The sequence below is a fragment of the Haemaphysalis longicornis genome, unplaced genomic scaffold, assembly GCF_048455015.1.
Source record: "Haemaphysalis longicornis isolate Haplotype H1 unplaced genomic scaffold, Haemaphysalis longicornis Haplotype H1 scaffold_7, whole genome shotgun sequence".
NCBI lineage: Eukaryota > Metazoa > Arthropoda > Arachnida > Ixodida > Ixodidae > Haemaphysalis > Haemaphysalis longicornis.
Window position 1 is genome coordinate 122570960 of NW_027526422.1, and position 12727 is coordinate 122583686.

The 12727-nt window shown below is 44.5% G+C and overlaps 1 protein-coding gene across 3 annotated transcripts; it reads right to left on the reverse strand.

The window, feature by feature from the left end:
* Positions 1-912: 912 nt before the first annotated feature.
* LOC144145020 (uncharacterized) lies at positions 913-9105 on the reverse strand. Of its 3 annotated transcripts, XR_013317398.1 has the most exons (4): positions 8815-9105; positions 8637-8710; positions 7558-7836; positions 913-1158 (listed from the first exon to the last, which is right to left on the reverse strand). XR_013317398.1 is itself a non-coding variant. In XM_077676522.1 (3 exons), the coding sequence occupies exons 1-3, from the start codon at positions 8905-8907 to the stop codon at positions 1138-1140; spliced, it is 378 nt and encodes a 125-aa protein (XP_077532648.1). In that variant the 5' UTR covers positions 8908-9105; the 3' UTR covers positions 913-1137. The 3 variants fall into 3 exon arrangements, 2 of the variants coding, with proteins under 2 accessions (XP_077532648.1, XP_077532647.1); XM_077676522.1 differs by lacking the exon at positions 8637-8710 and having other exon boundaries at positions 7558-7821; XM_077676521.1 differs by lacking the exon at positions 8637-8710.
* Between the last annotated feature and the right edge of the window lie 3622 nt (positions 9106-12727).

The window sequence follows — 12727 nt, forward strand, 5'->3', positions numbered from 1 at the left end:
GAAAAATATATTGGCGGGCACGTGGAGAAACGCTTGACCTAAGTCGTATTACACGCAAATACTGTGTGGTTTTTCTGCAGTATAGTTGCAAGCTTGTATGATGTTTGCAATGTATCAAACGTTGAAATAGTCAAGACAACGCGACATTGTATATTTCAAAGTTTACAAAGGCGGGGACGTAAGTAACTTTAATCGGCTTTTCGGGTTCTCTGCACAATCAAAGTGTTCACATAAACGCAAAAACGCCAAACAGAAGCCCTTAACTTAGTAGTAACAGTAGTGCGACATTTCGGATGTTTTTAGGATCATCCTAAATCACGCAGCCCCACAAACTGCCAGTGGAATGAGCGCAAAATTGTTTTGCGCATATACTACTCGTTAGCACTTCTTTACTATTTTTAATTCTTTTCATATTCGTATTCGAGCTGTCGGTCTATTGTTTCCTACCGTTTTTTTCCTTTGTTTTTAACCCTTCTGTTTCCACCCGCTGGAACTGCTGCAGTGCCCAATCCAACCTTGCTGATCGTAAAAAGTTTTGTTCACCTTGCCTTACTGTCGTCTCATCCCCTTTTGATTGGTGTTCCGTCTGTTGTTTTATTCTGTTTTTTTACACAATCATAAGTATGTTTCCATCTTTTTTCCATTCCCGAAATTAAGTAATATTCTTTTCATGGGTGTTTCATTTGTACCCTACTGAAAAAAATCAAACGATATATGAACGATAACTCGTATACGAGATTATGGGATCGTAAGGTGAATGATATCATAGGCTTCAACGATATCATTGAGATATCGTAGTAGCACATCGTAGTAGCTCATCGTAGTAGCTCATCATATACGTTGGATCATACAAGTCGGATCGTTGCAAGCGATGTCGTTCGAGTTTGTCGTACAGATTTTGCTGGGTGGGGTGAGCGACAATATGTATTCGATGTGTGCGTGTAATACAAGCGTTAAATGCGCAGGTGTTGATATTGTGCTGTGAATGTGCTTAGATCCTTGCACAGTAGAATACGCAAAAGAATACTTGGAAGCTGCTGCCTTTTCCCTTTTATTTCATGTCCCGCAGCAGGTTGGCCACATATCCGTTAAATGCTTTCAGCCGCTTCTCCGTGGTAGCTTCACTGTCCCGGTGTTTCATGAAGTAACCATGGGCACCTGCACAAAATGGAAAAAGAGAGGGAGCAGAGAACATGTGTTTAGAGGGTGCACGTGAACCTTTTGGGTGTGTCTGACCCATTAATCAAGCGATATTACATACATGCTCAGTTAGTTGTACCACCTGTGAAGACTTTCCATGGTCAAATGAGGCTACTCTTCACAACTCCAGAAGCTGTGCTTGCTCACAATGCTATGACTATGACCACCAAACATCGTTGGCCCACACTTAAATGCAAGATTCGTCACATGTGGAGATGTGTCCCTTATTATTGTACTAGCGCAGTGGAGAAAGGTGTGGGGAGGGGCACCAAAGAAAAGCCATGTTTCCCTGAAGCTTCATGAGCTTGAGCTCACAGCATGGCTGCAGGCTGATGCTAAGGTCCGAGGTGCAAGCCTATACCAGCACATCTTATATTGAGCACGGACCACCACTTGGACATGGCACTTGCCTCACGAGTTTATGTGGATGCTATGTTGTGAGAACAGTGCATTCGCAATATTGTTTATTTTGCCCCTATCCCTGATCTTTAATAATGTGCAAGAATTTGCAACTACAATATAACAATTGAATCAAATAATGCAATATTTCATTTCAACTCAAACCGAATAAGACCTGGTGAAATGTAACAGCGCAATAAACGGCGAGGGACACAGAAGAAAATTCACAAGACGGGCGCTTCTGTGTCCCTCGTTGTTTATTGCGCTGTTACATTTCATCATGAATTTGTACCAACTCACCCAAATTTCCATTTTGTTCGAATAAAACCATTTGAAAATTACGAGCGAGGTCTCTCCACTTGGGCTTTCCTGCACTGCTTGAGTGACAAACAGTGAAAAGCTGATGGAGCATTTGATAACCACCTCTCATCTCCTTAGTATTATTGGGCCAGCTCTGCCCCTCTGGCCATAACGAAATTTATGAAAACAGCAACAGTGAAATAATGGGGGGCAAAACCAACATGAATCAGAGGCAAGGGCCCGATATATGAGCTTAATGTCTGCAGCGACTTCTCGCTGGAATAAGTTGAACGAGTATTTGATGACACTAGATGGTGGCTGAAACAAACCAGTGCAGTCTCGAAGACATCAAATAACTTTTCATTTAAAATAAGCATCTATTGCGGGGAATTCGTCACAGCTCTAAAAAATAAACGAATTGCATCGCATATGACCCTCCTTCTCATGAAAATTTGGATCGTGTCAAAGCTTACAATCGATAGCTAAATGTATTGTTGTTCTAGGACACCTGCTTCAAGTGTTCGTGGCAAGAGCCGAAGGACTGTATGGACAATGTTTTATGACCTGTAACGTGCACCAGTTGTTGCATCTCGAAAACTGTGTGGAAAATTTAGGACCGTTATCGGCTTTCTCCGTCTTTCCCTTTGAGACGGGAAATAGAAGAATTACAAAAATGGTGAAGGCAACAAAAGGAGCTCCTTATCAAATTGTGGAAAGAGTTGTTCAACAGGAGCTAGAGGTTATGCTTCATTCATCACCTCTTGCCTCAAATGTAAAGCTCTTCTGTGAGCAACAATTACGCAATGCTCTTACCCCGAAGAAACACACAACGCCAATGGGTAAGTGCTAACAAACAACTATTTATTCTTTGGAACGCCTCCAACAGCTTTACAGAAAAGAGAAGAAACAAACACTAAAAAAAGGGCTAAAGGGGGGGGGGGGGGGAGGGGGAGATTTAAGGCGAGAAATGAAACAACGAAATACAGAAATTTTGACTCTGAACTATTCAAGTTGAATGCGCAGAAGCCTAATCATCAGAATTTTCTGCGCACACCCGGATTTACAGGGGCCAGGGTGCATCTTTTAAAAGGACAGTTTTGCAACAACCTTAAGACTATGACGCGTGCTCACGTATTCTCCGAATGTGCCTGATTCCATGAAACAGGACTTCACAATTTTCCTTTTCTGCAGCTTGGGTGATCTGAACAAAACTTCGGTCTGCCCAAATAAAGCCTTCTATCCACACACTTTGCAGTGTGCGGCCAAGTTTCCAGGCCCGCTCGTCTGCTCACCTGTGTAGCGGGTGCTCCCTGAGCCTGGTGTTTACGCACCTGCCTGGGCGTCCCATCCAGCTTCTTTTGCAGTTCAAGGGGATGCGGTAGACAGCGCCGACCGAGCATTCAACAAATTTTGTTTTCTGCTTTGTGTCAAACTGATATTTTCACGCCGTGTTTCCATCCTGATTAACCCTCTTACAAAGCCCTTTAATTTGATGGGGGCTGAGAAAACGACTCCAGCTTCTCGCTTCGCTTTTAGCTTCTTTATCTTGTGTATGTACAGGCTAACTTTCTTTCTCTGCTGTTCTTTGGGCCCTTGCTTGGCTTTACCCCCTTTAGCACTTCTAGGCAGTGGACACAAGAACTTGCGTGGGAAACCCACTAGACCTTAAGCGTGCCCACTGTTACAGTTACAGGACTTTTTTTAGGGCTTGGAGGAAACAGCCTGCAGCAATGCTTCTCTGTACTAGCTTCGGATGTCCAGAGTTAAAGGGAAGCGTAGGTACCCCCCTTCCCCCCCCCCTGCCCGCTTCGATAAGACCCGCACGTGTTGGATGCTCCAAAATGGATTTGAATGTCTAAATACCGCAGCCTATTGCTGTCAGGTGTCTCATGTTTGAACTGTCACCCCTCAAATGCAGTGTGAAAGTGCTCAAGTATTGCAAAAAGCTAGTAAAGAGAAGCATTGTTGCAGGCTGTTTCCTCCAAGCCCTAAAAAAAGTCCTGTAACTGTAACAGTGGGCACGCTTAAGGTCTAGTGGGTTTCCCACGCAAGTTCTTGTGTCCACTGCCTAGAAGTGCTAAAGGGGGTAAAGCCAAGCAAGGGCCCAAAGAACAGCAGAGAAAGAAAGTTAGCCTGTACATACACAAGATAAAGAAGCTAAAAGCGAAGCGAGAAGCTGGAGTCGTTTTCTCAGCCCCCATCAAATTAAAGGGCTTTGTAAGAGGGTTAATCAGGATGGAAACACGGCGTGAAAATATCAGTTTGACACAATGGAGAAAACAAAATTTGTTGAATGCTCGGTCGGCGCTGTCTACCGCATCCCCTTGAACTGCAAAAGAAGCTGGATGGGACGCCCAGGCAGGTGCGTAAACACCAGGCTCAGGGAGCACCCGCTACACAGGTGAGCAGACGAGCGGGCCTGGAAACTTGGCCGCACACTGCAAAGTGTGTGGATAGAAGGCTTTATTTGGGCAGACCGAGGTTTTGTTCAGATTACCCAAGCTGCAGAAAAGGAAAATTGTGAAGTCCTGTTTCATGGAATCAGGCACATTCGGAGAATACGTGAGCACGCGTCATAGTCTTAAGGTTGTTGCAAAACTGTCCTTTTAAAAGATGCACCCTGGCCCCTGTAAATCCGGGTGTGCGCAGAAAATTCTGATGATTAGGCTTCTGCGCATTCAACTTGAATAGTTCAGAGTCAAAATTTCTGTATTTCGTTGTTTCATTTATCGCCTTAAATCTCCCCCTCCCCCCCCCCCACCTTTTTTTTAGTGTTTGCTTCTTCTCTTTTCTGTAAAGCTGTTGGAGGCGTTCCAAAGAACAAATAGTTGCTTGTTTGCACTTACCCATTTGCGTTGTGTGTTTCTTTGTCTCCATCCTTGTATCGTAAGCCTAAGCAGCGCATTAATCTAACCCAAGCGTGATATGAACAACTAGCCCAGAGAAGTGCTTTAATCAGTTTGAAAGCATTGATGGTGGTTGTCGAAAGAGATTGTGTGATAAACTGCAACATCGTCTGTGAAGAGATGTGCACGGGAAGATATGCAACATGGTAGATGATAAAAATAGATTTAAAATATAGAGGACCAAGCACACTGCCTTGGACGACACCAATATAATGGGGGCAAAATAAGTAGAGGTATTAGCAGACGTTAACTTGAAGGGGCATTAAGTAGGCTTCCGAAGGTAGTGGTTTCAAATACAAAATTGCTAGACAACATGTTCACGACAACGTATACCAAATATAATACCTCTGCGTAAAGCGAATGCTGCACAAAAGTGCAAGAAAGGTCTTCACTTCTTTCCTTGTTTACCTGTCAATCCTTGTCGCCATTCTCACACACTCTGACGTAACTTTGCGACTCTGACGCAACCTTCATGGCAAAGCTGGTGCTGAACACTACAGCGTTGCTTTTGGCGGGTTTCCTAAAATCTGCAGTTAATCAGCGTTCCCAGCTGCGGTGGAAATGCAGGTGCATGGTTCGGCAGTTCTGCCGAACGGCACTACAGCACAGCTATCTTTGGAAAAACAAATGTCGATCGTCGCCATCCGTTACAGGAGCTTAGCTGAGTTTGTGGATATAGTGCATTGTTTGCAAAGTATGAATAACACCGAAAAACACGGAGAGTCTCTGCAGGTGGAATCGCCGCTACAAGCGTGACCGCGGCAAGCATCTGCCTGCACGGTCGACAAAGACCCCGCTGTGCAGTGTATACGCGATATGGCATGAACCGCAGCAGTTAAAACTTGTCCCTGCCCGCCAGAGGGGGACTATTGCTGGAAATCAGTTTACAAATGCATGAAAGGGGGAAATAGTGCAGTGAACGATTGCGCTGGTAATCGTCATCAGCTCAGCTTCGTAAAGTGGTGACTGAATAACTGCGGCAATGCTAAGCCTTTTCTGCGCAAGTTAAAAGGACCTGCTCGCTGCAACAGCGCCACCTGCAAGAAATGCTAGCGAACCGCCAATCGTAGGTGGAAATCTTCAATTACAGTCACCAGCGAACATGTTGTGTTTGGGACCCCCCTATCTGGCCGTCAAACACTCATTTCCCCCATTCTACAACTGACGTACCGACGCAACCTCGGCAGTGCGAGCGGCCCGCCTGCTTACTGCCCCACTCAGCTCAGCGCAGCCAGCAGTAGGCAGAGCATACACGTCGCCTGCTAAAAAAGAAAAGCGTGACAAGCAGAGTCAATGGCTGTGTGTACCTCGAAACTGTAAGGTCTCTAGGTGGTCTTGTGCATGTCAGTGATGTCATAGCATTCACACCGATTAAGAGGTGTGAGGACAGGGTGAAAGCTCCAGGCCTTATTGCCAACCCTTTTTATTGAACAATAACTTAGCTAATACTTAACACTTTTAAACCATTTTTTGCGGGATGCTGTTCCTTCAGCGAACAGCACGTAAAATCGCTACATTTGGAACCCTGTTTAGGGCCCCTTTAATTCAACAAGGAAGAAAATCCGTGATCCAAATGAGGACATTAGGGTGAAGTCTGAGAAGTAGTCTGCGGTGTGTAATGCGATCAAATGCGTTACAAAAATTGAGATAAACTGCAGGAGTGTGTAAACCTGCGTCAATGGATGAATGTAGACCCTGAAGAATCCCAGAAAGTTGCGCTTTACGAGAGTAACCCTTCTGAGTTACTCTTACCCCATGCTGATATTCAAATATGATGATGTAATTTTATAAGTACTTAGTGACTTGAGAGAGAATGAAATGTTCCACAACCTTGCATATGGTGCTTGTTAGGGAAATTGGCCTGTAGTTTAATGGTCAAGCACGGTACCCAGATGGAAAGGTTTGTACTACCTCGGCTATCCACCCATCACTCAGAATAGCGCCTGTCGAGAGACTGAAAATAGCGCCATCAGAATTCTACAGTGTGGATTGTACTTTTCAGTACACTGTAAATAATACCAGTAGGATCTGAAGTAGGTGGAATTTTAAGCTTACCTAAAATAGAAAGTAGTTCCACGTCAGTTTGTATGGTTAGTTCTTCAAGCCTTATAGAAAGATTTTATGATGATGATGGTGTTTAGGTTTTAATGGCGCAAGGCAAACTAAGGGCAAAGAGCGCCAAACAAAAGTCGTGTTATGAGAGCGACATGAAAGTAAAAGTAAAACATTTCAGTAAAAATAAACAAAGTAAGACACAACATAATTAAGATGACTGGTGTAAAGGGCCAGGTTGTCAAGATGCATGATAAGAAATGAGATGTAAAAATTTTACGTCGGTAAGAAACTCGAAAACACGTTTGAGTGAAAACATGGGCTTGTCTCCTAAGAAGTATGACGTTGTGGAATATGTCGTGTGTATAGTTGTTGGAAGTGTTTGCATTGTGTTATGTCAAGTGCCTTGCATTGAATGAGTATGTGGATTATGGATAGGCCCTCTCCACACCCGCTGCATATGTATAGAAACATTTTAAAAGGATTGCCTGGCTTGATTCCATGCGAATGAACCCTTTAAAACAAAGTTCGGTTTCTCTGCGTGCGCCTCCGGATTCTCTTGAATATCCCCACTAACCAATAACATGCTTAAAATGCACAGCACTGCTTCACGAAAATGTTTCCAATAACCAAAGGCTAGAACACTGCTAACAGGTATACATCATGACAATGGAAGTATGCACAACGTGCAATAACTAACCTGCAAGTACATAATCGATGGGTGCGCTGAATGGCAACAGTGCCTGGGGCCGAGGAAATGACGTGCGTTTGAAGGGGTGTGCCGAGTGACTTGGTGCCAGGTGACAGACAAAGGAATGGCTTTTCCTGGTGGCGAAGCATACAGAGCACCAAGGGAAGGCCGGCCGCAGCTTAGGTCCAGCAGGTGGTTGGCCAGGGGAGGCCCTGGCAAAGCCTTGGGAACTGGACTGACAGGCAGCCGACCCAGGACAGCCAGCAGCAGCACCTGAAGGTACACGATCTGTGAGTGCACAGACAGTAGTTGAAATACAAGAGAAGGCCACGCAAAGATCAAATGCTTACATCAAGTGGATTTGTAATCGCTTAAGGACATTCACCATCAAGGCAATAATAAGAACATTCCAGCAACATCCAAAGTGAAATTTAGGTCACATTAAGGATGTGTTTATTAGACACGCCAGTAATGCGATTGGGGTATTCATGATATATCCAAAGCTTACCGCTACGCTAATTTGCATTGAACGCATGCTAGCAGCTTATCTGGGTCCATAGCTTTCAATAGGGACTAGTGTGTGCTTGTTGAGGATCCTCTATTGCATTGCCTAGCTTGTCTTTGCAAGTTCGATTCTCCAATATAAATCGAGTTGAGAGTGCGGGCCTAAAGTTTCCTTGTTAGTCTCTGTATGGTCTTCAATTTCGGGATATTAGGATGTTGACACCTTGCTTAACTTTCATCACTAATTTACAACAATGCAGATGCCTCTGATATCGGGCCCCACAGTTCCCGCGAGCTGCTCCTACGGAATCAAGGGCCCGCTTTTTCGCATGTACACTACTTCCAGGGCATCTCCTGTCCACGTTACTTCATCGTATACCGCAGGCATTCACGAATGTGTACTGATCACAGCGTTGTGCCGCTCACGCGAAATTTCGACGGGATCTGCAGTCGCGAAGGCAGATTTTGGTAGACACATAACGCAAAAACGCATAGGTGTTAAAGAACCTCGCGTGATGTGATCATGTCAAATAATTAGCAGCCCTCTACTACAGCGCGAGCGTCGTAGTTAAGGTCTAGCTTACGCGTAATTTGATGCTGACTGCCGCGGAAACCGTGGACAGGTAAATCCAGGTCGCCCAGAAAGTACGCAAGTCCCCTAGGATTTCAGAGAAAATGAAATGGGGGTTTAGTGAACCGCTGACCCATTAACACCAGAACCCGTTCCAAACAAGTATAGATTTATAAAACATGCCTACTTACCCTAGCAGGAACGATGTTTCCTACGTAAAATCCTTCTTCACTGTCGTCTTCACTTTGCGAACACCAATACACTTTGTTCGGAAGCAATGCCATCCACTTTAGACGCGCAGTCTTTTGAGGCGGGCGGCGATGATCGTTCTTCCAGTGCCCATGTTTTCAACACATGCGTAGGTTGTAAGGACTGACATCGCGCAATAAAACTTCTATAAGTTTGATTTCAGCTGGAAATCTGCAGATAAAACTGATGCAAACAGCACAGCACAAACGCGGGATCCTCACAAACGCACACACAATGTGAGACATAGTTGCCAGGCTGCAACAGCAGCACCTCTATGTTTGACGGAAGTCGTGTTAGTACGAGAATATTGGCAATAATCTTTTCGTTTCTGAAAGCTATAACAAGTTTATATCTTCAAATTGAAGTTTTCATACGCAGAAGTACATAGTAATGAAAAACTCTGACACATTTACAATGATGTTAAAGTAGTTTCGATAGTTTTGACGGACTTTATTCCGGTCAATTCTCAGCGGTTTCTTTTCCTTTTTTAGAGAAAGAGACGGAACAAATCGCCAACGTTGCCGTGATTGGAAGCAGGAAACAAGCGCTTACCCTTGTAAAAAAAAAGCTATTAAATTCCTCACGGACAAAAAAAAAAAAAATCTTCGCCGAGATTCGAACTTGCGACTATCAAAACGCTAGACGAGCATTCTACCACTGCACCATCGTAGCAAGAGGCTTTGGAGGGCTAAGAATGCAGTATAATTACCAAAGTGTCAATGGATATTGTTGCTTGTGTCTTGTTTTGACCGTAGTTTAGACATTTCGGCAGTTATAGCGCTTGCTTCTCTCGCACCGATCTTGCTGACAAGGCCAACTACGCTAGTGTTACAAGCGATATAGCCAAAGCTCCCTTATTTGACCCAACAAAGCTATCTCAGATCATCCCCGATCTCTTCCATGCAAGCGACGGTAGCCACGAATGAAGTGAAATACGCCGCTAGTTCGGTAACGCTTGTTTGTCACGCACCGATCTTGCAGACAAGCCACATCACGCTAATACGACAATTAATGACAGCAAACCTGTTGTGTAAAAGGACTGCTGACAGCAGCGAAAACCTCTGAAGGGGCATAGCTCAAGGCGCAACATGAGAAAGCAACCGAAGCGACGAACGACGCGAAAACCGTGATGGGTACAGCAAACAGGTACAGTGTGCGGTAAAGAAAAGCAACCAAGGCTGCAGCAATAAACTGTGCTTGCCTTGGTGTGAGCCAAAGCATGTCTTGACATCGTTGTTTGGTAGGGCTTCTGACTGTTACTTAAAAAAGGAAAAATACAGTGTGGACAGGCAGCTAGGGCACAAATGTGTACGTCTAACGTCTGTCATGCACTGTTTTGGAGGATACGGCGCAACGTGCTGTTATACAGAAACAAATACTTCACAGTGAACAGTTTGGCTGTACATGGTACGTTAAACTGAAAAAAAAAATGCTGAAGCCCCAGCTTGTTATGTGCTTTTATGGATTAAGCGTGTCCCATCACCAGGTGTTTTCAGATACTCTAATTCCTATTGGAGCATTGTAAAGTTTAAACAGGGATTTCTTCAATGCCCCCTCCCCACTCAAAATCCCCCCAACACCCCATGAGGAGAATTTGGACAACCCCCCAAAAGCGAAATTCTGGATGAACCCTTGTTTGTGCTCAACTTGTGCATCTTCCAGTAAGATCCTTACAAACATTCCCTGAAGGAACAAGGGGTGTCAATTTCACTGAAAATGATAAATGGTGCTTTTTAGTTCTGGTCGGTTGTCAACATATAACGTCCTTAATAAGCACGCACCGGGGTTGCCCCCAAAACCGGTGCAACACACAGTGCCAGGTGACAATGTGCACCCGGCATGAAGCGTTGATCGAGGAAAAACTGAGCAATTCTACCCAAGCACCATCTCTTAAGCTAAGAAAGCAACGCATAAAAATGTTCACAAGTGGCAATAAAGCAGCATAACGTGACACAGCGCTACTAGAAAGTGATATTTATTGAAGGGCAATGATTATGTGTACATTAAACCCATATCCGTCACACATGCGCAACAATGCACTTTCACCACTTCAGCTAAACAGCTACATACAAGCTGATTCTCATCTTCGTTAAAGCCATGATACGAGTGCCTGTTTCTGTCCACCCTTCCGCTTGATGGTCTAGGCACCGCAGTGACTGTTCATGAAAATTCAATCGAACGAAGCGGATGCAAATGTCAACCTGGCTGGCAATTCATGCAGCCTTCTTTGCAGTACACGAAGTTCATGTCTTCATTTACAATCTCTGGCCGTTGTTGCCTCCGTGCGGAGCCCGTCGCATCATTGCCCAATGATTTCGCAAGCAAGTCATCCTTGTCAGCAACAACATACAGCTCTGTCCACCTTCACACAAGTGCACCGATGCGCCATCACCACCGTCGCTGCAGCAGACGGTGGAGGAAGCCGCTTCTCCAGCGTTGTTCGCAATGTATCTTGTGATTGCACCCCGGAGCCCCGTCGACTCCCTCAGTGTGTGGCGGGGCAGCCAAAAACTGCCCCGTGACGGTGTGGCCCGGTTTATGGAGGACAGATGGTGCACACCACCGCAGTTGATCAAGGATGAAGAGGCGCACCGGTGCGCCCCGGTGTGACTGGTGCAGTTTATCGAAGATGCTATTAGTAGAAATCACTGTGTTTTTACGTGTCATATTTAAATGTCACCTAATAATGCTGTCAGTTCACTTTGCAACAGGGTTGAAGAGCTGTGTGTTTAGATCGCCCAGTCCAATTTAGGGTTATTGAATGGTTGGCTGAACACAGTCGACCAAATAGTCTGAGTACCAGTTCAACCCTTGGGTAGACATAAAAATGCCTGCTGGTGTGTATGTAGGGGGGATATAGGTAACAGATTGAAGAAGCTGAGGGAGAGGGCATGAATTAAAACCTAACACACACAATATTGACTAAGAAACAAAAAGATGTCAAAAGCACCGAAATTTTGAAGCAAAGCTAACACGGTGGGCAGCAAGCACAGCAACACTCTCAAAATCGTATTGATCCATGATCATATTGATCCAACACTTGATCGTATTGAACCATGACCCATGATGTATCTTTTTGTATCTTTTGCATCTGATGTATCTTTTTTTTGTTCTTGCTGATTTACAGCTGTGTGCAGTATTATATTCTTGCCCCTCCTGCTGAGGCCCCTAAATGGGCCTGCAGTATTTTGTGAATAAGTAAATAAATAAATAAATAAAAGACATTGTACACAGAAATTACTTTCAAGAGATACGACAGAAAAAAAAGAGGTGTGGGGACTCTACGGCGCCATTCACCAGAAATCTGTATGCAGTTGTCAACGGGTACAGCAATACCGCAAAAGAGAACGTGACTAAGAAACACATCCACCTTTCTGTCTAGCCATGCACACCACCGGGTTGACAAACGCTCTGTGCGAACAAAACTATGAAAATGACTATGACTAAGAGATGCAACAGGAAAAAAATAGAATGGGGGGGGGGGGGAGGTTGTACCGTGCCATTTACAAGCAGGCTGTACCAGTTGCTGACAAGCACAGATGAACACATGGCCAAGAACAAAAAACAAGACGGCAATAGGAACTTAAGCACTGCAATTTACTACAAAGCCCGCATTGCGAAGAGCCAACAAGGTTATCCATGAAGATGAAAAAGTGCGGTCGCTCAGTATCTTTAATTTTTGTTAATATAGCAAAAAAATGCTGTATTCAATTACCCTACTTTGCACATAGTCAATTCTCATTGTTGCAAACTTGACAAAACATTGGAAGTTTGTTGAATGGGCAGAAATCATCATAAATATCACTCTGGCAAAGACAAAAGTGCACGTTATGTTTGGACATGGATTTTAATGAC